This window comes from Trachinotus anak, unplaced genomic scaffold, assembly GCF_046630095.1.
Source record: "Trachinotus anak isolate AG129_WGS33_773 ecotype Australia unplaced genomic scaffold, CSIRO_AGI_Tana_v1 ptg000004l, whole genome shotgun sequence".
NCBI classification, from domain to species: domain Eukaryota; kingdom Metazoa; phylum Chordata; class Actinopteri; order Carangiformes; family Carangidae; genus Trachinotus; species Trachinotus anak.
The window spans coordinates 11,870,797-11,893,361 of record NW_027273855.1 but is presented as its reverse complement, the minus strand read 5'-3'; the positions used below and the strand labels follow the sequence as shown (position 1 = coordinate 11,893,361).

The following is a 22,565-nucleotide window of genomic DNA, read 5'->3' as shown; positions in this document are numbered from 1 at the left end:
CATCCTCCCTCTTGCCCTTTTGTGCTAATATTCTTTGAAAGCGCTCTTTACATGTAAAGTGTTTCTGACCAAAAGTCAACGTTCACCTGCTCTATTTAATGAGCAGGGTGAGAACACTTTTTGCTGCTGGTATCCCATTATGTGCTAGTTAACTTGAAAAGCTTAATACTTGGGTGTTGATGCATTCTCTGTTTTTATGCCTCTGCGACAGTGACAGCCAAGACTGGGAGCATTATGTTATCAGGTTGTCCGTCCATCTGCTCCATTCTTGTGAGCACGATATCTCAGTACCACGCAAAACACGCTTTTAATTCATACGTTAATTATGACACAATTTAACACAAACGTCTGATAGGATAAAATGATGAAGTGATGATGTGTTTTATGTCCAAATGGTCATAATTTTACATCATACTCAATTCTGTGACTCAGGAACAAAAGGGGAGATTGTAGTATATTTCCTGAAACTAGACTGCTCAGCAGAGGCATACAACTCCAAGTTGGTAATTCTGGTTCTGGAATATAAAAAACCCATATTGCCAGCGTCAACTGTATACATTTTCATCTCCAATGTCAGCATCTCCCAAACCAATTAAACTCTGTTTTTATTGGCCAGTCAAAAAAAAAAATTGGTTCTTAGAGGGAACAGTCTGTGTAACCTCAGAGATCCTTGAGGGGCTGATATTGCTATGAAGGACCTGACCTTTAGTAAGGCTGCTATGGCTCCATTATAGTGGGTGTGTGAGAGCACACATACGTGTGTGTGTATGTGTATGTGTATGTGTATGTGTATGTGTATGTGTGTGTGTGTGTGTGTGTGTGTTGAATCAAACTACTCGACTGCGGGCTGAACTTTGGCAGCATGTGTCAACAACTCTCATCCGTTGTCCCTCTGGATACTCTTGCAGTCTCAATCTCCCTTCCATCCTGTAGTTGGTACACTGGTAGCAGTTTTCACACAGTGTTTTCATGCACATTAGAGTTTTAAGCAAAAGCAGCAAAGTGACATTTTCCATTGCTTAGAATTGCACACACTACAAATTAAGTGCTCAGAGATAATTGTTCTGCACTGTAATTTTGACCCACATACAAACAGCCCTCTGAAAACTCTCTAATAGAGTGCAAGCTGAAATCTAATGCATTTTCTCTGGAAATTAAAGAGTTGGGGTAAGCAGACTGTTGAAAACTACCTGGAGTGAAAACTGCTGCTGTCTATAACTGACCATTATGCTAGGTGTTTGTCTTAACCTTTTGACATACAACGTGTGTCTTACATTGGTCTTCCCTCCCCTTTGTCCTTCTTATTTTCCCATCTCCTCCTTTCCTCTCTCTCTCTTCCTATTTGGTATTTGGTTCCTCCATTTTATGTGGTTTATTCCCTCTATCCTGTCCTCGGCCTACCCCACCTCTTTCTGTGTTATTCTCCTTCTCTCTCTCTCTCTCTCTCTCTCTCTCTTGCTGTTGGCTCAGACCTCAAAGACATTCAGAACAATAAGAATAGATACTTGGTAGCCTCAGAGAACCAACGCCCTGGCCATTTCTCCACAGCCCCTATTGGTTCCCTGACAGCCTCTCCATCCTCTGGCTCGCTGTGCAGCCAGGGGGGCCTGCAGTCAGTCACCAGCATCCAGGAGCGCATCATGTCCACACCTGGAGGAGAGGAGGCCATTGAAAGACTTAAGGTAAACTAAGCCTGTGTAGGTTTCAGAAACTCTTCAAATCACACTCATGTCTCTAGTTGAGAGACACAGATATCTGCCACTTCTAAAACTTTACATTCTTTGCATAAAGCTCTCAGATTTTTGTTTTTACCATTCAGCCATACCCTTTTGTAGTGCAACGAAGCAGTTGCCGAAATGAAAATTTCCAAAATAGATAATAATGAATCAAAAAAGAGAATCCTCAAACTCTGTGGAAACATATTTAAATGACCAATAACATGTTTATGCTTCAAATTCTTCTCAGTGTAAGAAATGTGCCTCTGAGAGATTCCTCTGTAGGTAAGAGCTGTAACTGCAGCAGGTGGATCTTTCCAAAATGCTGAAAAATCTGTGAATAGATTGATAGCTCTTAAAGCCAAGAAATTCATACCAACTTGCAATAAAAGCCTTACCAGTACATGCGGTGTGGTATTTGTTCAGTAAATTAGAAGTTCATTTAATGTTGAGATGGCTGTTTTTAAGTCTTAGCCCACACATCAGTCATTTCTCAGTCCTCGTGTGGCCTCTCAGCTTTAAATCTGTCAGACTCACAGTAGACCTCTCACTCTGCTGATAAGGCAGCACATAGGGTTGTAACAACCAATGATGAGGAGCTGCAGTTTCCATGGCAACCAGTCTGTCTGTCATCCAATGACGTCAAGCACCAACGCAGATACGGAGGAAATTGGACCAAAATAGATCCAGTCTTATTGGCTTTAATAGCGAGGCACATAATATTCACAATATTCAAGATTACAGTGAAGGTTAACTTTACAGGCCACATAACATCTAACTGCATTGTCAATATTGCCCAACTTAAAAATACATTGTAATGTTATGTTATAATGTTATAATACTCAAAAATATGTATTTACCACAGTTGTGTGGCATTGAGTGTTGGATGTAGTAATAATAATAATATTAAACTTATTTGAACCTAGAGCCAAACATTTCTAAATCTGATGAATCCAGACTGGATGGGCCTATTGTTACTGAATTCAACATATTGCCTCCAATACACTGCTAACAGCTATGATTACCTTACACTCACTGTATTTCCTCACACTTTCCCTCTGTGTTCAGGAATCAGAAAAGATCATTGCAGAGCTCAATGAAACCTGGGAAGAGAAACTGCGAAAGACTGAGGCGATCCGCATGGAGAGGTCAGTGTTGACCGAAAATATCTGTTCATTTCCATCTCCATCTCTCAAGTGTGCCTCTGCACCGTCAGTTTTAGACAACCCCCCATAGCTCTGTCTCTGTCTTTTCACCCCTCAGTGCTGTCTGTCTCACTTTCTTCACCTATCTGTCTCATTTCCTCTGCACTCATTCTGTCCATTTCCTTTCATTTCTCTGTCGTCACACTCTGCTGCACAATCACCCTTCTCACACCCCCCCCCCTTTATCCACTCATCTGTAGCTGCAGACATCAACCATGTTACTCTCCATCCACCGAGTCTCACTGGTGCCATTCTCTGCCTGTTGTCATACCACAAAATACTTGCTGTAATATCACACACCATCACTTCTCATCCTCTTTCTCTTATCAACATGAAATAAATGTACACAGTTACAGTATATATTTCACTGCTGCAGAAAATCTGCAAAATTGCAAGATAATGTATGCAACATGCCATGTGAATAAACTGACAATGTTTTTCAACTTGATAATGAACTGGTACTTGAACTGATATTCTTGAGTTAACAGATGTTTTGCCTTCACTACAGGGAGGCCTTGCTTGCAGAGATGGGTGTGGCAATCCGTGAGGATGGAGGCACTTTGGGCGTATTCTCTCCTAAGAAGGTAGAACAGACATGAGACACAAGCAGAGATGTTGATGGTGGAGAATTGTGTCAAATTTCCATGAGTAGTCACGCGCACCCTTCCACTGTCTCTTCCTGACTTCTGCTTTCCATGTTATCTTTTTCCATGAGAACCCTCCCTCTGCAGTTGCTGTTTTTTCTCATCTGTTCACTTTGTCTGTTTGTCTTTCCACTCTTTGTCATTTGCTTCCTTCAAATACTCATAGCTTAGCCATGAAAGGCCATTTGATGAGCAGTTTGATTGTTTTCCCACAAAGAAGGTTTGTTTAATTGAATCAGTAGATAAAGCACCTTTCCTGCATTAGATGTAGCCCCATAAAAGACAGTGTGTGGAACATCTACAGTTCCCTTCTCCCCTCCATGTTTGATTTACAGTGATCAGCTTTAACGTGATGGTGTCATATTAAGATTTGAGGAGTGATTTCACATTTAAGCTAATTTGAAGTTAGATTTTACTTAGACAACTAAGGTTTATGTTTGAATCTAATAGTTGGCTGAGTAGATTAGTCAGACTTTTCCTCTAACCTCTTAGCTCTATTATTGCTGTCATGATGCTTATTAAATTACAGGCAGTGGTATATTCTCTCCACTCTCCTTACCTCTCCAGCACAGTGTGGCAGCAACAGAAAGACCAGTAGACGGTAGTTTGCGCTGTAGTTTGTGTCAGCAAAGTCACGATTGTGACAGAGGAAGATATCTGTTAGCTTTAGATCAGCTTTGGTTTCAGAAGACTCCCCTCTTTGAAATAATCCTTCTTAGTGATGCTTTGAACACCAAACCCCCCTCCTCCCCCCAATAGTTTTTTATTAGTTTTTTTGTTTTGTTTTGTTAATGTCCATTTGTCATCCATTCATTTTTTTTCCCTCTCCTTTCACTCACTGCTGCTGCATGGGTTAGCATTTCGCTGAGAAGCCTTGTGATCTTTATGCAGACTTTAATGGGGTGTTTTCCCCTAAAAAGGTTGGTGGTTTAGAGGAGTAGCTCCCAGCATCATTTGTTATTTCTGTGATGTATCCGACTCCAGAGGTGTCAGCCTGGTATCAGCGTGACCGTTTCTGTCTATGTTCATGTAGGAGATCATGTATCACTGACAGGCCGTCAGCAATGCTTGATATGAAACTATGCCCACTTGATTAGCATTTGTAATACTGCTATAATTCCTCTACTTCTGAATATCGATAAAAGTAGTGAAATCCTAGTATTGTATTTGTGGTAAACTGTTTCCCTCTTCCTTGTCATCTCTAGACTCCACATCTAGTTAACCTGAATGAGGACCCTCTCATGTCAGAGTGTCTGCTCTACTACATCAAAGACGGAATAACAAGGTAACCAAAACTTGAATGATCACACTGAAATGCTGCAGAGGATCTGAATGGGTTGGAATTTCTCCCAGGCATGGTTTCTGAAAAACTACTCTGTATTTCATTTTTCCTCTTTTGATGTTAAATAAGAGGAACTTTCAGAGTCGGAGAGAACTGGCCCAAAATCTGCCACTGATCACTTTTTTTTTTTTTTTACCGTCTAAAGTTACTTTCCCCCTCTCTTTGTCCTTTTGGTCCCCTCTGTAGACTATTCCTGTGAAGTATTCTGTTACAATCTCCCTCCAGGGGGACAATAGTAGGTGGCAGAATCACAGATGAAGTGCCTGCAGTGAACCTATAGTGCTTCAGAAGTGCTGTTTCCTCATAAGTAATGGTTTAAAGGTTCCATTTAACTTCTGGCACTGACATTTTGCCAAAATGGCTGCCAATAGAATGAGAGAGCAGAGTTCACTTTCTCAAAATGGCCTCTGTGATTCTTTCAGGGTGGGTCAGGCCGATGCTGAAAGACGACAGGACATCGTTCTAAGTGGTGCTCATATCAAGGAAGAGCACTGCATCTTCCGCAGCGAGAGGAATGCCAATGGAGATGGTGAGCCACCATATTATGAATTAGCTTGCTTGTGTTTTCTTTGGCACATGTACGGATTGAATATATGATTTTTTTATGAATTGGGCTGAGGTGATAGCAAAACAGGAGATAATTTTTTCTGGTCTAATGACCTATAGCCTATAAATACTTGCAAAAACAAACCTAGGCAGTCAGTAAATAAAATTAGTGCATTTTCTGTCACCAATTGAAAAATTATGCCCTAAACGGCATTAATCACTACATACAATGGATGACATATTTGCCCTTTACCCAATAAAAATGAAGAATGCATGAGTCACTCAGAATGAGTCACTGTTGATTGATTTGTGTGTTTCTGCTGAAGTTATCGTCATGCTGGTGCCCTGTGAGGGATCAGAAACCTACGTCAATGGAAAACGCGTTGAAGATGCAATCCAGCTTCGTTCAGGTACATACCTCATTTTTGTAAACAAACTTGTAAATAATTTGTAAATGTGATACTTGTATTGTCTGCAATAACTTAATTCATGGAATGGGGTTTTCTTTCGACTTCATAAATCGTAGTTATAAGGTGTAGTTCATAACGCCTGTGTTTTACTTTAAATCTTAAAAACATGATGCAAACAAAGATTGGAGCTGTTGGTTGCATTTATTGTTTTGGTTTTTTTTACAGCAGTGATGGAGCAGCGTCTTTGTTAATTTTACCCTCTCCAAGTTTATTCCTGCCATATGTGTGCCACCTTCTTTTCAGGTAACCGTATCATTATGGGAAAGAACCATGTGTTCCGGTTCAACCACCCAGAACAGGCCAGAGCTGAAAGGGAGAAGACGCCGTCTGCCGAAACCCCGGTGGAGCCGGTAGATTGGACCTTTGCTCAGAGAGAGCTCCTAGAGAAGCAGGGCATCGACATGAAGCAGGAAATGGAGAAAAGGTATGAAATCCATCATATTTGCATTAATTCAGTTCATTTCTAATTTGTGTGGTCTCAATTTTAGGTTGTACAAAATAATATGACTTGTGTGATAGATTTGACAATATATTTTACTCATTTATGTAGGCTCACTGAGATGGAAATCTTGTACAAGAAAGAAAAGGAAGAGGCAGACCAACTTCTGGAGCAACAGCGACTGGTAAGTGAAAACAAACTCATATTTAACCAAACCCACTTTTATGGATTCAGTCTATTTCCTGTAATCTTCAGGTTAGAGATTGCAGATAAGTTAGTTGTAACTACACAGTGGGTTTTGTAGACATTAAAGCCCTAACTGAGATGATGATTTTTGCAAGTTAGTTATATCACAATCAAAGGCAGCCTCTTGAAGGATCCAGCTAGTTTGTGATATTTTGTGTGTTATTTTGAGTGAAATGTACTGCAGGATATCTGTCATGAGTGGAATTCAAAGTTAAAGCATGGTTTGCTTTGGTCAATTACAATTGGAAAGCTAGTTTTTGGTTTTTGTAAGACAGTTTCACTTGGTCCATTTAAATCCGACTAGTACTAATTCTCACTCTGAGCTCTGACACTTTTGAGATGTGTGTGTGTGTGTGTATGAATCACACTTCTACTCTTAGCGCATGTCTGTTCTTCTTGCATGGAAGTTTTTCTGGTTTGAGACAGATGAGCTTTTACTCGCCTTCTTGAGTTGAACTGATTTTTCTGTAGCAATTTGATTGAGCAAGGATTAGATTGTAAAGCTTTCCCCTCTCCAAATCCCTGTTTTCCCTTTTCCTGTGTCCTCTATAGTGGATCTGAATCTTGCAAAACAGCAATTTACAGCCAAAGTTGATTTGGTATTAAGATCAAATTTTATTTAAAACCGATTGAATATTGGACAGTATTGAAACACATACTATTGTTTTTATTAAGTGATGCTGCTTTTGCATGGTTCATGTTAATAGCATGTTTTCTTAACTCACTCAGTACTGGTTCTGGACTAAGTTGCAGTGTTTGCTGTTGAGCTGGTCAACTCTGAAGTGGCTGTTGATTTGCTTGGATTAGATTTCTACTCTAGTTTTCTTGCTCTTGTTTTATCCTGAGTTTCATCTCTTCAATGCAGTTGCTGACATGTACAATGCATTGTGATAACAAAAATTCCTGCTGTAGTTTTTGATGGATAGTGACAATGTGGTTTCTCATTGACTTCTTTGGCTACCTCTCTTGCTAGCCTTACCTGGCATCTTGTAGCACACCGAAGGCATGGCTCAACTACAGAATTATCACTGCTCACAGTTGAATCAGTGAATCACAGACCTCTTCCATACTCTGGTGGTTTAATGTGCAGACCTACAGGCATAGGGTTCAGACTCCCAGCAGCATAACATTCAATTCAAGCCATAGATACAATATCATACACAAGACCTGAATTATCTGTACCAACTGGTTGTGATCTGTAATGTACTTTGTCTACAAAAAAAATGAGAAACTGCATTTTTTTCCAACTAACATCTTTCTTGTAGTGGATTAACACTTACCCTCACTTCTGCCTCTACTCTCTCTACTGGCTTTCTGATCAACTGCAAGAACACTCTGTCTTCTAACTCACCGCTAATACTAAAGCCACTCAAACCTTCTGGACTAAAGGGGGAAAGCTCCAAAATCCACCTATATGCATGCCACAGTAGCATGTTTGGGATCCAGCTTTCAAACCACAAAATTTTCAATTACGAAGAGGAAAATCACAAAACAATACAGAAGTGCTCCAATCAGCAACTATCTTCTATTGATATTTCCTTTCTAATCATGATAGACATGCTTTACCTTTACTTTTAATATCAATATGCAACATTGGGAACAAAATTGTTAAAGGTGACATCCCCATTTCTGAGATGTGAAAAGTCTTGGTTTTTAATGAATTTACATTCATTTATATCCATATTACCATTTCACTGGAGACAATATGAGAAAGGCAAACTGACAAGAAAGTCAATGGAAGCCACTGTATGTACATTTTTTTGATTTTCTGTCCTTATTTTGAACATAGCTCTGGAAATGACAATGCATGTTGCCATACATCTTGTATAATAACGATGTATGCAAAATATTTGGATCATAGTTTTTACAGTGTAATAGTCATCTCTGGTAAAATACTAAACCTCAAAATTCTGAACATCTGTCTAAGCTCAAGCATTATATTCTTATTTAACTTAGACTTGACTCATGGTTGAAGTTCCCATGTTGCATATTTATACCTTAATCATTCTTTTTTAAAAAAACATCCTTTCATCCTCTCTTTGATTTCCCATTGTAATTTCTGCTTTTTTTTTTTGGGAACCATTTGGTTTTTGTCCTGTGTTGTTTTCTCAAGGATGGAGACTCTGATAGTGGGGATGACTCAGATAAGAGGTCTTGTGAAGAGAGCTGGAGACTGATCACTTCCTTGAGGGAAAAGCTGCCTCCCAGCAAGCTACAAACTATAGTGAAAAAGTGTGGATTACCCAGCAGCGGGAAGAGAAGAGAGCCTGTCAAAATGTACCAGATCCCTCAGCGACGCCGCATCACCAAGGACTCCAAGTGGGTGACCATCTCGGACCTGAAGATCCAGGCTGTTAAAGAAATCTGTTACGAAGTAGCGCTCAATGATTTTCGCCACACACGACAGGAAATTGAGGCACTAGCTATTGTAAAGATGAAGGAGCTTTGTGCTAGCTACAGCAAGAAGGACCCCAACGAGCGGGACTCATGGAGGGCGGTGGCTCGGGATGTTTGGGACACTGTAGGAGTTGGTGATGAGCGCATTGAGGACGTCATTACCAATGGGTCTCGAGCAGGAGGGGCTGTTATGGATGAACTAAAAGTGCACATTGATAAACTTGAGGACATCCTGCAGGAGGTGAAGAAACAGAATAACATGAAGGATGAGGAGATCCGTGCTCTCAGGAACAAGATGGTCAAAATGGAAAAGGTCCTTCCACTTATCACCCCAGAGGGCCAAGAAAAGCCACCCAGTGTAGGCAGCTCTACTTGCGCAGCCAGAACTCCAAGCCCTCGAGATGGAAAACCTCCTGTGCCAGAAAACCCTGATTGTGACGAAGTAGATTCACAAACAGGCCAAAATACAGGAGATGACTCAACCCTAAAGCGAGGCCAGATGCGCTGGATGCGTCAAGAGCAGTTACGCCTCAAGAACCTTCAGCAACAAGAGATCTCCAAGCAGCTCCGCCGGCATACTGGACCACATCGCTTTATACCCCCAGAGGACCGCAAGCTGCGCTTCCCCTTCAAAAGTAACCCAAAGCACCGCAACTCATGGAGCCCCGGCACTCATATCATAATTACAGATGAGCAGGTCATTGAGTTAAAGGTGCCCAAAGAAGCTGTAGAGGAAGAAGAGGGAGAAAGCCAGGATGGAGAAGGAGTACAGTCTAGAGAAAAGATGGGTGCCTCAGTTATCCATGTCACTCCACCATTGCCAAGCCCATCAGTCCAGCACAGAAGCAAAGACTTGGAGCAAGGTTTGAGCCAGGGTCACAGACATAACTATAGGAACAACCAACATCAGCAGCCCCATGAACGGGGCCGCAGCAACTCTTTTAATCACCGCCCGCGGCCCTCTGGCTCCATGGAGTCACTGCAGCAGTCTGAAAGCAACAGGAGGCATAGCCAGGCTTTCTACCAGCCCCGCCACCATCAGAACCAGCCAGCACATCCCCAGCCACACCATCAACAGCAGCTATGCAACTATAACAGCATGATGTATACAGATGGCAGCTGCAGTGGCTACCAGCAGTACCATCACACTGACCATGCTAACCATCCAATCAACTTTCAGGCACCTCCGCGAATGCGCAGGCAAATGTCTGCTCCTAATCTAAAAGCCAGCAGAGAGACAACAGTCTGAGTGGGACGTGTGGACTAGTTTCAAATACTTTTAGTAGGCAAACACATTACAGATCACAACAGCTCAGAATCATGTGAGTCAAACAGCTAAAACTGACTGTGACCTTTGCACTTGATCAGCATGTTATTGGTTGATCCAAAAGTATTGTATGTATTATAAAAAGACATTTTATCATCATCATCGTAATATATGCTGTTTTATCAGTTTTTGCTGCATTGTGTGCTCTATCATCAGTAGCATTAGGAGAGCTGTCATAAGGAATTGAAGCCAACAAATGATAATGGGACTGTTTTTACATTGCCATGCCTACTCCTTTCATTTTTCAACATGTGTGACAGTTCATCAATCATGCTTTGATTTGCCAAAATTATCTTCATGGTTGAATTTTTGAGTTTACACTTTTGCCATTTTAGTATTGATTTATCAAGGATGTTTTTAGCCACTACAGTATGAACACATTGAAGTGTTTCATTTCATCAAGACTTTTGTTGTTGCAGCCCAAATTAGGAATCAAAAAACACCCTATATTTATTTGTTTCTGCGTACCACAGTTTGAACTTTTGTTTTGTACCTCATAAAACATTTACTGTCATAAATCATCATTGGCCTTGATCTGGAATCAAAAGACCAGTATGTTGGACATTTGAAAAGTGATTATTGAATAATTTGATGCACTAATCAATTGTGTGACTGCCTTTTTTAAATAGACTGAAGTAGTGGTCAAAGAATGTGGTTTTCAAAAAGTGCCTCTTTATGCACTAACTATATTAATACTGCTGTGCATTTACAATGTAGTATTTTCTTTCCCTTTTCAGTGCTCATGCACAAGGCTTTAGCTAAATTTTGTGAAGAAAACTTCACAAATTACCTAATCAACAACTAACTTTTTAGTCATAACATAATGGTTTATTCAAATTCTTAGTAAGCTACTTGATCCAAAACTTTTTTCTTCTTTCTTTTTAGATTTATTTCAAATATCTAACTGACACGTATTCGTATTACAGTACTTCCTCAATTCATGGATAAGCTGTATAATTAGTTAGTGAATACACTAATTTTAATATTAAGCAATGAGTTACTGTATTCTTAAACACCCCTGAAAGTAAAGACATTTTATATAATCCTATATTTCTCTCCAGGATGTTTTCATTAATAATTCTCTTTGGAACCTGGAGTTTACTAAAGACCCTATCAAATGTAAGAACCACTATGCTGAAATGCAGGAGATGGACCTAACTGTAAGACAAGGAACACACAATTATAACTATTTGTAAATTTCACTGTAACCTGTCCAGAATGGTCAGAATAATTTTCCCTTCTCCTGATGTATAAACTGAACATCGTGAACTGAGCGCTGATTTTTGTTTCATGCAGTCTAAAAATTACATTTGGGTTTGTGGTTCACTGAATAAGCACAGAGTTCACTGTGTTTTGAATGGAGGTCCTGAGTGTTGTCATGGTTCCCAAAGACTCGCCTTAAAAATGTTGGAGGGAGGACAAAGACTTAAAGTGCTTCCATAATGTTATTAAGGAAAAATATCGATGTCAAATGAAATTTTGAGGATTGCCTTGTTTTAACTGCTTCAAATGTTACATATTCCCACAGACTAGGTGGATCTATCATTGTTACGGAGTATGAAATCAGTCTCCATGTCATTTTTTTTTTTGCCTCTGTACTTAAGCTGATGCTTATTTGAATTAGCAGCAAGTCTGCCTGTCAATCTGCCTTTTCCTTGCTGCATTTGTAGCTTTAAAAGAACCCATTCATCATTACATTTCAATATCAGATGGCCTTCAAATCATATTAGAGACACAGTGACACTCAGCTGCATGGGAGAGACCTTTGAAGACTATCAAAATGTTAAACTTGGGTTCAGAATGATGAAATTATTTTCTATTTTAAGTTTTGACAGTATATATTCTGCCTTACTATGCTGTAACAAAAACCAAATGATATCGTGACATATGCAAGTCTAGTCTGTCCACCCTACGCCTCATGTCTTTATGACCATCTTTGCATGCAGTAGCTTCAGCTTTCTTCAGCTCTAATAAATGCTCCATTAAAGAATGTTATTTAACATATGCACTGGTGCTGACAGTGACCACGTTGGCTGGAGAGAATACAACATCAAATGGACAATGTACCTTATACTGTTCTTTTGAAATATACATACATGTCTGTGTTAGGTTCAAAGAGTCTGAATGTTGTATGTCTGCTTTTTGAATCTGCAATATCAAGTGCCTCATTGTGGCTGTGTACCAAGTTGTGTTGCTTCCTTAATCAAGCACTTTGTGCTAACATACAGTATACATTGGAACAGTGTTGTTCACAGGTTCAAAAAAGGATATACTGAATCCCTGTGTTTCTGGAAATTTTTTTCAAAGTATGACTGAAATAAAATGACATGCTCCAAGTGCAGTTATTGGTTATATATGGGTGCTATTTGTTCATTCTGAATACACCAGTTTGGGGACAGAAACAGATCTCTGAATGTGTGTACTACACAGCAGTTACCAAGTGAGACACAGGTCAGGTTAAAGTTACTGTAAATATTTAAATTAATACAGTTTAATTATTGTGCATAAAACATGTATGGAAATAGCAACTACTATCTATACAAGTCTATCCCTAGAAGTTGCAAAAGCCTTATTAGCCATTTATTATCACTGTAATCATTTAATACTACATCATGGAAATGTTGCACATATACTAGCACCATGGATGGCCATGAAAGCTAGATTTTATGGCATTTACCTCATTCTACAAACATGATTTCAGGCATTAAATTCATCCCTTGCCATTATTGAACTTAAATGAGGATTCAAGTGTTCATTTTTTGCCTCATTATGGTACACATTGTTTTACAAGTAGCTTCAAGCAGATGAATACATTCTGTCAAACTTGCTTGCTGGATTTCCAAAGGTTGTTTGAATTGAGAGATTTCAGCTTTTAGCTTGTTGGTAGGATTTCAGCAGAGAGGAGGTTAATGACAGATGAAAAGGCTGCATTGTCTTCCCTGAAGACACTGAACAAACAGGATGAGGTCATCGGGACCATGGCCTGTCCTGCTCTGATGAGGATGGCGCCCCTCATTGGATTACAGTTGACTCTGCTTCTAGCAGCACTTCTCTTCTTCCACACCAGCTATTTTTCTCTTTGAATATAAGATGTTGCTCTATTGTTTCATGAAGTTTCATTTCCAAAGCACTGTATACTCATTGCAGAAAAAAAAACATGTCACCAATATAGAACTTGAGTTACCCTCTATTCTTAAGATTAATAAATTCCCATACTTTGCTTTTTTTGAACATGTCTTATTATGGACAGTAGACATGATTCTTGATTGTGTAATCCTCTAGGTCGTTTCAAGTAATATATTTAACAAGATTACAATTAGGCTTGGGCCAATATTCAATAATATTGAATATGCAATATTCTTCATAATATTAAATATTGATAATGAATATTAATAATACCTTGGCATGTGTTTAGTGGCAGCATCGCCTGAAACATAAAACAGAATAATATTATGGGTTTTTTGGGGTTTTTTTTTACTTAAAACATAAAATACAGTAATATAATATTGCATCATTAAAAAAAAAAAACAACTGCAACATAAAATGCAACAATATAACTATATTTGTTAAAAAATTAATAATTAACCTCACTCACCCCACAATAACATTGTATATCGCAACATTTAGAGATAGTAAATTTTGAATATCCATAGCCCAAGCCTAACAACAATATATATTCTGATTTAACATGACCCTAACATGCAGGGTTTCAGTACAGTTCTGGAAATGTACAGAAAGGGAAAACCCTTCTCACTTCCCACTTTCATGTCACATTGCATAATTAAGCTGCATGTAGCCGTGTGTCATTTGGACCAGTAACCAAAAAAGAAACTCAGGTATTATTGTAGAATTACAAAATGGAAAATAAGCCACAATGTGTATTTTGGGTTGAAATGTGGCTCTGATGGCCAGCTGAGCTCACCTGTAGTTGCGGTTGATGGACACTTGTCCATATTCTCTTTCCTCTTCCCTGTGTGTTGGTGTCCAGGTTTACGAGAGCAAATTGCAAGAACTTCAGAAACAGGTGGAGACTCGTTCACTGGTAGCTGAGACACCTGATGAAGAAGAGCTGGAGGAGGAGGAAGAAGAGGAAGGTGTGTATTGTAAATCTTCAGTCTTGTAGATATTTCTCCTATATACTGTATATGAGCCTTAGACATATATATATATATATATATATATATATATATATATATATATATATATATATATATATATATATATATATATATATATATATATATATATATATATATATATATATATATAAATGCACTCTGTTTTCTTCCACATTTTCTGTCTAGAGCCTAAACTACTGGGATGTGCGTATAGTACTTTCTATTTAATAATCAAAAGAATGTAATGTCAACCTCATTCAGATTAATTAACATTTGTTAATATTGCCATGCTAATTACCCATTCAAGGTACTCAGTCAAACTAGTTCATAAGTAATATATGCTCTAATCCCATTGAAGGAAAACATGCTACTAATGTAAAATAAACCATTCTACTTTTCTACTTGAAGTCTAAGGGACCATACTTCTAGTTTTTCATGTTTTAGCCCATCAATTACTAATTCCCTGTAAAGTATTGGCAGCTCTGTTTCAGAGCAAGCAGTTTTTCCAAAATAAATGTATTTCCCTCTCTTCCAAACTGCCACTGGTTTCCATTCTCTTTAGTAGCAGTTTGAAAGCTAACTCACAGATAGTAAATTGAGATTTGTAATCCACCACAGTGAACATTTGTCTCCTTGGGTCACTAATTGTTGATGGAGGACAAATTAACTTTTTTTTTCTTTCTCACCTGATTGAAAGTATACTCCTAATGCATGTAGAGTCCTCCCATCATATCCAGGTACAATGTTCAGTTGGAATAAAACTATTCTCTGCAATATACAGTAGTTGTCAATCAGGCTGAGAGCGATGGCAGGTTCTAATCCTATGTTTTGAATTAGTGTAATGGACCTAAACCTATCCTTGTATTTGGATGACGGACTGTCTCTTTGAAGGAGAAACAACACAGTGTCTAAATTTGGTGATAGTTTGTAAATGAAATGCTTTTCTGCAGCTGACTGTAAACTCTGGTTTTCATCACAGGCAGTGCTTGCAAGAAATATGCACTTGAAGTAAAGGTGATAAAATATTCTGCATGAAGGATTAATTGTAATGTAAAGTATAGTAGTTTTGTGGTCGGGCTAAAACAAGCAAAACCACTGGTGTGGTCCTTTTAGGCTTTTGGTGCATTTACATTGTGTATGCGTGTGTATTTTCATGTGTATATGCATCATGTTAATGTAAACTCTGTCTCCTGTCTCCCTGCAGTGCCGTGGACTCAGCATGAGTTTGAGCTGGCACAGTGGGCCTTTAGGAAGTGGAGGTACCATCAGTTCACCTCCCTCCGTGACCAGCTGTGGGGAAATGCTGTCTACCTGAAGGAGGCCAATGCCATTAGTGTGGAGCTAAAGAAGAAAGTAAGTAAAATGGCATGGCAGTTTATTTTGTGACATGTCATAGGTTGTCACAGGAGTTAAGGTCACCAGCTTTGAGAGTAAAGAAAAATGTAAACACTTACTAGCAGAAAACAGGAGAGTTTTAAACCCTTAATGGTAAATTAGTAAAAAGCCAACTTGTCCTCCAATAATGTACTCGCCTGGCACTCGCCATTTACAGAGTCCACGATGTCAATCAGCCTCATAGCCAATGTACATCAGGATGTTCGACTATGACGCGAGATGACGCTAATAAATGATCTGCTGACCACATTCCTAATTACACACCCACATGGTGATGGTATTGTAGACGCCACAATTCAGTTCCACAATCCCACACACATCACTCAGTACAATGTGATGCTAGTGATTTAAATGACTCAACTTAAAACATAATATATGTTGCACATGCGCAAGCCAATCCTTAAGTCATTGGAAAGGGAGTGTTGACTCACTGTCACATACAGAAATTGAATTTGTTACAAATCAGAAGCTCCTTGGCTGTGGTCTTCCCCGTCACTAGACCAGTGTGATTTATACCCTTGTTTAGGTCGAGGGGCTACATGATTGATACTGGAGATGGGTCATCTGTCAGAGACAATTTCAGAGAATTTTTATTTATCTTTGTTTCTTGTATCTGTAATTTATGTCCAATGTTGTCAAGTGGTTTAGCATTTTGCCCCCATGGGATGCTGGGCAGAGAGAGGCCACAAAATAGAGGGTGAAATGGATTTGATCTTTCAACCTTGATGTATCTGCAGTAAAATAGTACCATATATCTCAATCACATTACGAATAAAGCTTTTAAGCTTTTAAGTCAGGATCCTTGAAGTGAGGATACATCCTTGTGCTTGTTTTCTGTTCTTGCTTTTATTGATTTGACATGATGTCTTCATGCTACATTCTACAGGTCCAGTTCCAGTTTGTCTTGCTGACAGACACGCTGTACTCCCCACTTCCCCCTGAGCTCCTGTCCCAAGAGCCAGAGAAGGAGCGCGACTCCAGGCCTTTCCCCCGCACCGTGGTAGCTGTAGAGGTTCAGGACCTAAAGAATGGAGCCACGCACTACTGGTCCCTCGATAAACTCAAGTAATCACCACACCCATCATTAAACTTTTCTTGAATTTAGCTAGATTTGATAGATTATACAAGTTCAACATTTCATCTGTTACATTCAGTGTTAGACGTCATCAGTCACCACAGTCTTTTGCTCAGTCTGCCTGTTGTCCGATCATTTCTCACAACCTGAGTACCAGAAAAGTGCTACAAATAATACAAAGAATTATGAGACTGTAATCTGTACATCTAGCAGCATCTCTTCCCACCAGCCATTAGGGGAGTTGTATATTCTCCACTTCTCGTTCTTACTGAGCACACTCTGTCGTTATTTGCAGGCAGAGGCTGGACCAGATGAGAGAGATGTATGACCGCGCTGGCGAAATGGCTTCCACTCATCAAGAGGACGGCGAGGGCACGCTGACAGGAAGTGATCCCTTCTATGACCGTTTCCACTGGTTTAAACTAGTGGGGAGGTATGTAACAAAAAGGCATACATACAGTATACAGTACTGACTGCACATGTTTCATTACTACATCACTGAATATTCTTTTTGAATGTTGTTTATTTTGCCTGTTGTTGCCTGTTTGAGTTTTGAATATAAGGTTTTGTGGATAACTAATTTGATGTGGTTTCACTCAGGCAGCTTTTGGGATCCATTTATTTAAAATGGATCTACACATTTATGTTCATTTCATTTTTCATTTCCATGGTCAAATTCTGTTCCACAGATTTCTTTTCTGTCATTGGGGTCATATACACCAGTGATATCATATGTCTTGGCATCATGTTTTATCATGTGTATTGTTGCTCATGTAAAACTTTTTTTGTTGTTGCTGTCATGTTTTTAATTTGATATTACATTTGTGATTTTATTTTAGTGCTTTGTTTTCATGTCACTTGTAATGTATTCAGTCATTTTATTTGACATTGCAATTTAAGTTGTCTTTTTGATCATAAATGATGATTTCATTCATCCTTTTATATCATTTTGCTGTGTCTGTTGCCATTCTCATGTCGATACCCTTCAGTTCACACAAAAGCTTGTTGACAACATAGTGTATTTGGATAATGTGGAAAATTGTGGCATTTTGTATTCTGTCCCCTTCGAGCCAGCATACATTAGAAGATTTATACCTTAATCCTTTTAACATGACATTTCATTTGGGTATAAAATAGTCATGTCTCTATAAACTGCTCTGACACCTTGCAGCTTCATGTAATACCTGCTCTTTATGAAAGGAATCCTGCTGTTACTTTTGCAATAGCCTCAAAGTATTATTAGAAAAAACATTTTCTTAATTGGTTTGGTTTAGGTAATAATAATGTTAGCATATGTATATAGCATATGATGGCGGATTACTTTGCAATTCAAATAACACAAAAGCATGTTTATCTTTTTTTATTAGTACATGACTCTATATGATTTGTGGTAAGGAATATTCGGACATAATGCTATTTGTGAGAAAACAATGATTTTTATGCTGAAGTGAAATGTCATATTTGAGCTATACTTCATGAGCTGGTGTGGCCTGTTTAACTCTTCTGTTACTGCATTGTTACCTCTCCTTGGTTCTTGGCACTGCTCCCAAACTACCAACCTTCTCAGCTCCCCCATCTTCCATGGTTGCGTTAATGAACACCTGGCCGACCGCACACCCTCGCCTACCTTCTCCAACACTGACTCCGAGATCACCGAGCTGGCGGACGAGCGACAGAGCGAGATGTCTGACTTAATTGATGATGAGGCATTTGTGGACGACACCAGCTCGGATGCCGGCACCGAGGAGGGCTCAGACATCTTCAGCGATGGCCAGGACCCCTTCTATGACCGCTCCCCCTGGTTCATCCTGGTGGGAAGGTTGGTGACTGGCAGCAGCATTCCCACATCCTCCATACACAAGCTGGGACAGGAGTTTGGGTGATGTTGGATTGGTTTAGTGTAGTTTTATTTTAATACTCAGATGTAGAGCAAAGTGAAAAAAGGGTAAAGAGTTAAAGATTAGTGAGAGTATGTAATAAAACACCTGTAAAAAAAAATTATATATATATATATATATATATATATGTGTGTGTGTGTGTGTGTGTGTGTATATATGTGTATATATATATATATATATATATATATATATATATATATATATATATATATATATATATATATATATATATATATAACATCATACAAACATACAAATTATAATAAACATTTTGATCAGTGAAGAGATGTTAAAGTTGCAGTATATATGATATAAGACATAATTATTTTACAAATTGTTTAGTAGCTAACAAATTAGAATCCTAAAAACTATGCAAAAATTCTGTACATGTCTTATTCATTGTCAGTAAAGCCCTCCCTGGTGAAGAATTAATTTCTGATCAGATCATGTATTCATGGCAGCTTTACAGAAATGAAGTGGACCAGTTTTGGATTTAATGTGATTAGTCATACTTCTATGCTCATATGGCTGCTTTGTATGAGTTACTTTTCACTTAGACTCAGTTATCAAAAAAATTAAAAGCCACCATCCATTTCTCCACCTCCTCCCAGCGTGTTGTGTCATCCCCCGCCACCATCACAGCGCTGACTGTATTAACTCCCATCTGTGTGTGAAAATACATGTATTTGCTGTGTCTAAGTTGATTAGCTGTCTGTCAGTTTTATGTTTTTTTATTCTTTTGTTCGATTTTTTTTTTTCGTTTATTTATTACATTTTGGTTAAAGCATTTGTTTTGTAACCATGTTTGTTTTAACATTGTTCTTGGAATATCTTGTAGGTAACATTAACTAAGCAGTAGTTTACATAATCATACTTACTTGTATTTGTTTTAAATTGATGTCAGGGTGAAATAATGTGCTGCAGCAGCATTTGAAATCAGAGCATATGCTGTGTCGAGGCTAGAGCCTCAGTGCTGTAAAAATCATAACCTAGAAATAAACACAGAGTGCTAATCTCAAAATAAGATGACGGATCAATGCAGGCGTCAAGCCAGCCAGACTCTGCAACAGTCGTAGCTCAGAAACCTGCGTCACCATGACTTCAGAGATTTTACAGATTGATATCTCTCCCCCGCCTTGGCCTTGAGTCTCCCAGCACAGGGAGAGAGGGGGAGAGAGAAGGACGGAGGGAGGGGTGGCAGAGAAAGAGTAGGTCACCAGGGGTGCAGCAAGACAAATCAAGTCCCACAAAACAAAATGTCAGTGAGCGTGTGAGTGAGAGACTAACATCACCATAACACGACACAATAAACCACTCTTTTACAGCCTTTACTGCTGCATCCCAGGCGATCTGTCATCACCCCTGTCACACAGTTTCAAAATAAAGTGGATGGTTTAAGCTGCTGCTGATTTCAGTGCCCTGAAGCATTAATGATTTTCTGTTCAAATTTCTTGTCTTTATTTTAATTTTGCTTGTCCTTTAACATAATTGTCACTAATATTTTACTGTATGTTACTGTAGTCATTAATATATGCTAAACTGTGGAAATGTTTGCACACATTATAAGATGTCTATTGGGAAGGCATATTTGTCAGTCTGTAGATGATGTAAAGCAATCAGAAAGCTGTCTCTATGTGGCTACAGATGTTTTTTAATAAGTGGACATCTCACCTTGCTTTTAATTTATTACATGTAACCAATAACATGGCAGTTATACAGCAAAAAACATACACCTTCATACATACAATGTTAATGTTTCCTGGATCTAAAGACTGCAGCAGTTGTTCCACACTGCACCAGAATCAGGTTTTCACGTTTCTGTCCTCGTTTTTCCTCTCAGAGCTTTTGTGTACCTGAGCAACCTGCTGTACCCTGTACCACTGGTTCACCGTGTTGCCATAGTAACAGAGAAGGGCGCGGTGCGTGGTTTCCTGCGCGTGGGGGTCCAGGCTATAGCCGGTGAGTAATTAATGAGGCTCTCTAATGAGCAAGAGCTTTAGGATCTTTATACACAGGTTTTATCCTGCTAATCACTAATTTATGTGTTATTATACTTTGAGGATGTTTCTAGAGTGTGTTTTGGAGTTTTAAAAGGAAAATTCTTGTGAAGGAGACCGTTTATCTTAGTGATTTGTCAAACTCTCAGAGAAATACTATGGTTGTTATGTGAAGTGGAGCAGTTAAAAAGCATACTTATTGCCACTTACTGTGTATCAGTTCCATGTATTTGTGCCATGTAATGCCACATTTTATTTCTATCGTAGTCCTTTTGAAATGTTGATACCAAAATATGTTCTACTCAAACCAAATAATGAGATAAATATACGGTTCTAACTTCTAATTTGTTATCAGTGTGAAAACATTTTGAAGGGCCTTTTAAGCAACCAGTCTGGTGGCAAAGAGAAAATTCCTTCAAATTCTTGGTGTATTCCCTTTGATGTACTTTGATGGTTTTAGTCAGCTGTGTCTGTGATAGATGCTGATAAAGAGGATGGTTTGTCTCTTTGTAGCTGACGAGGAGGCTCCAGACTACGGGTCAGGAGTTAGACAGTCAGGAACCGCTAAGATTTCCTTTGATGATGAGTACTTCAAAAAGGTAAGCCCTGAGTCAGATGAAAAAAGTTTGAAACTTAAGAGAAAACCTTTCCTGTGTGTGTGAGACAGTAGGTGTATAATTTTTGGGTTAAAATATGAAGTCAGCAGAGGAAGTTGTGTTTTCTTAGAGTTTTTTACTGTTTCTTAATATCTTATTTCTTTTCTAAAAGCAAATTTAAGGAATAGTGAATATAGTTTTGGACAGGTGGAGATTTGATGACTCCATTTCTCTCTAAATGCTTTAGGCTAATGTCTTCCTCTTTGTACTCTTTTTCATCCAATCAGCACGACTTTCCATCCACGGTTATGACCCGCTCTGGCTTGTCCCTGGAAGAGCTGCGTATTGTGGAGGGTCAGGGTCAGAGTTCAGAGGTCATCACACCCTCAGAAGAGCTCAACAGAATCAATGACATGGGTATGGCTGCTAGACCTTCACCTCTCCACTTATAAATTTCAACCTCTCAGCCCCGAGGGGAAATACACTTGGCAGATGGTCCTGTTGAATGTTTAGTTATGGAAATGAGACTGATGCAGTTTTTCATGCTTTGTGAAGGAATGTATACAAAGGCTATGTGAGAAGCGAACAGCAGAATCTGCTCTACAAATCACAAGCTTGATAATGTGTAGAAACCAGTTTGATTGTAACGTGCCGAGCCTAGAATTCATATGCAGATTAAAAAACACAGTCCCCAGGTGCAGTTGTAGGTCACAGCACAAGCCCTGCTAACCTTCCCCTGTGGGTTTTTTCAGACCTCAAGCTGGGTAACATCGCGGAGACCAAACTGAGTTGCGGTGATGGTCTGGCAGACCAGCTGGAGGTGGGCAGCATCTTTACCTTCCGTGTTACTGTGCTCCAGGCCAGCGGCATCCTGCCTGAGTATGCTGACATCTTCTGCCAGTTCAAGTGAGTTCACAATACTCAAAATAAAGTTTGGAACAGGAATCTTTATATCAAATCTTTACAGTTGTATATGCCCCATGTGGTATCTTATATCTAGAATAGTATTATTGTAAATGTAATAATAGTTGCATATGTAGGATTAATCTTACTGTGAAAAAATACAGTGCCAACAACAAATGGCTGAACTAAGGGAAACATTTAAGATACTAGTGTATAGCAATACTATTAGTACATCAAAACAGATTTTCATGA

General features: G+C 39.0%; 1 protein-coding gene across 11 annotated transcripts in view; it reads left to right on the top strand.

The window, feature by feature from the left end:
• The window catches only part of kif1b (kinesin family member 1B), a 57,827-nt gene that overhangs the window by 23,202 nt on the left and 12,060 nt on the right, over positions 1 to 22,565 (top strand). For 5 of the 11 annotated variants that reach the window (XM_071475913.1, XM_071475917.1, XM_071475916.1 and 2 more), the window contains 17 exons: positions 1,471 to 1,682; positions 2,784 to 2,863; positions 3,429 to 3,504; positions 4,770 to 4,849; positions 5,329 to 5,435; positions 5,779 to 5,862; positions 6,166 to 6,346; positions 6,473 to 6,545; positions 14,320 to 14,425; positions 15,654 to 15,802; positions 16,731 to 16,909; positions 17,215 to 17,352; positions 18,487 to 18,738; positions 20,658 to 20,776; positions 21,328 to 21,413; positions 21,698 to 21,827; positions 22,163 to 22,316. In XM_071475913.1, coding sequence (XP_071332014.1) covers positions 1,471 to 1,682; positions 2,784 to 2,863; positions 3,429 to 3,504; positions 4,770 to 4,849; positions 5,329 to 5,435; positions 5,779 to 5,862; positions 6,166 to 6,346; positions 6,473 to 6,545; positions 14,320 to 14,425; positions 15,654 to 15,802; positions 16,731 to 16,909; positions 17,215 to 17,352; positions 18,487 to 18,738; positions 20,658 to 20,776; positions 21,328 to 21,413; positions 21,698 to 21,827; positions 22,163 to 22,316 — 2,206 coding nt within the window. Of the gene's footprint in view, positions 1 to 1,470; positions 1,683 to 2,783; positions 2,864 to 3,428; positions 3,505 to 4,769; positions 4,850 to 5,328; positions 5,436 to 5,778; positions 5,863 to 6,165; positions 6,347 to 6,472; positions 6,546 to 8,720; positions 12,673 to 14,319; positions 14,426 to 15,653; positions 15,803 to 16,730; positions 16,910 to 17,214; positions 17,353 to 18,486; positions 18,739 to 20,657; positions 20,777 to 21,327; positions 21,414 to 21,697; positions 21,828 to 22,162; positions 22,317 to 22,565 lie in introns of those variants that run through there. The other 6 variants (XM_071475918.1, XM_071475919.1, XM_071475920.1 and 3 more) reach the window with 3 other exon arrangements.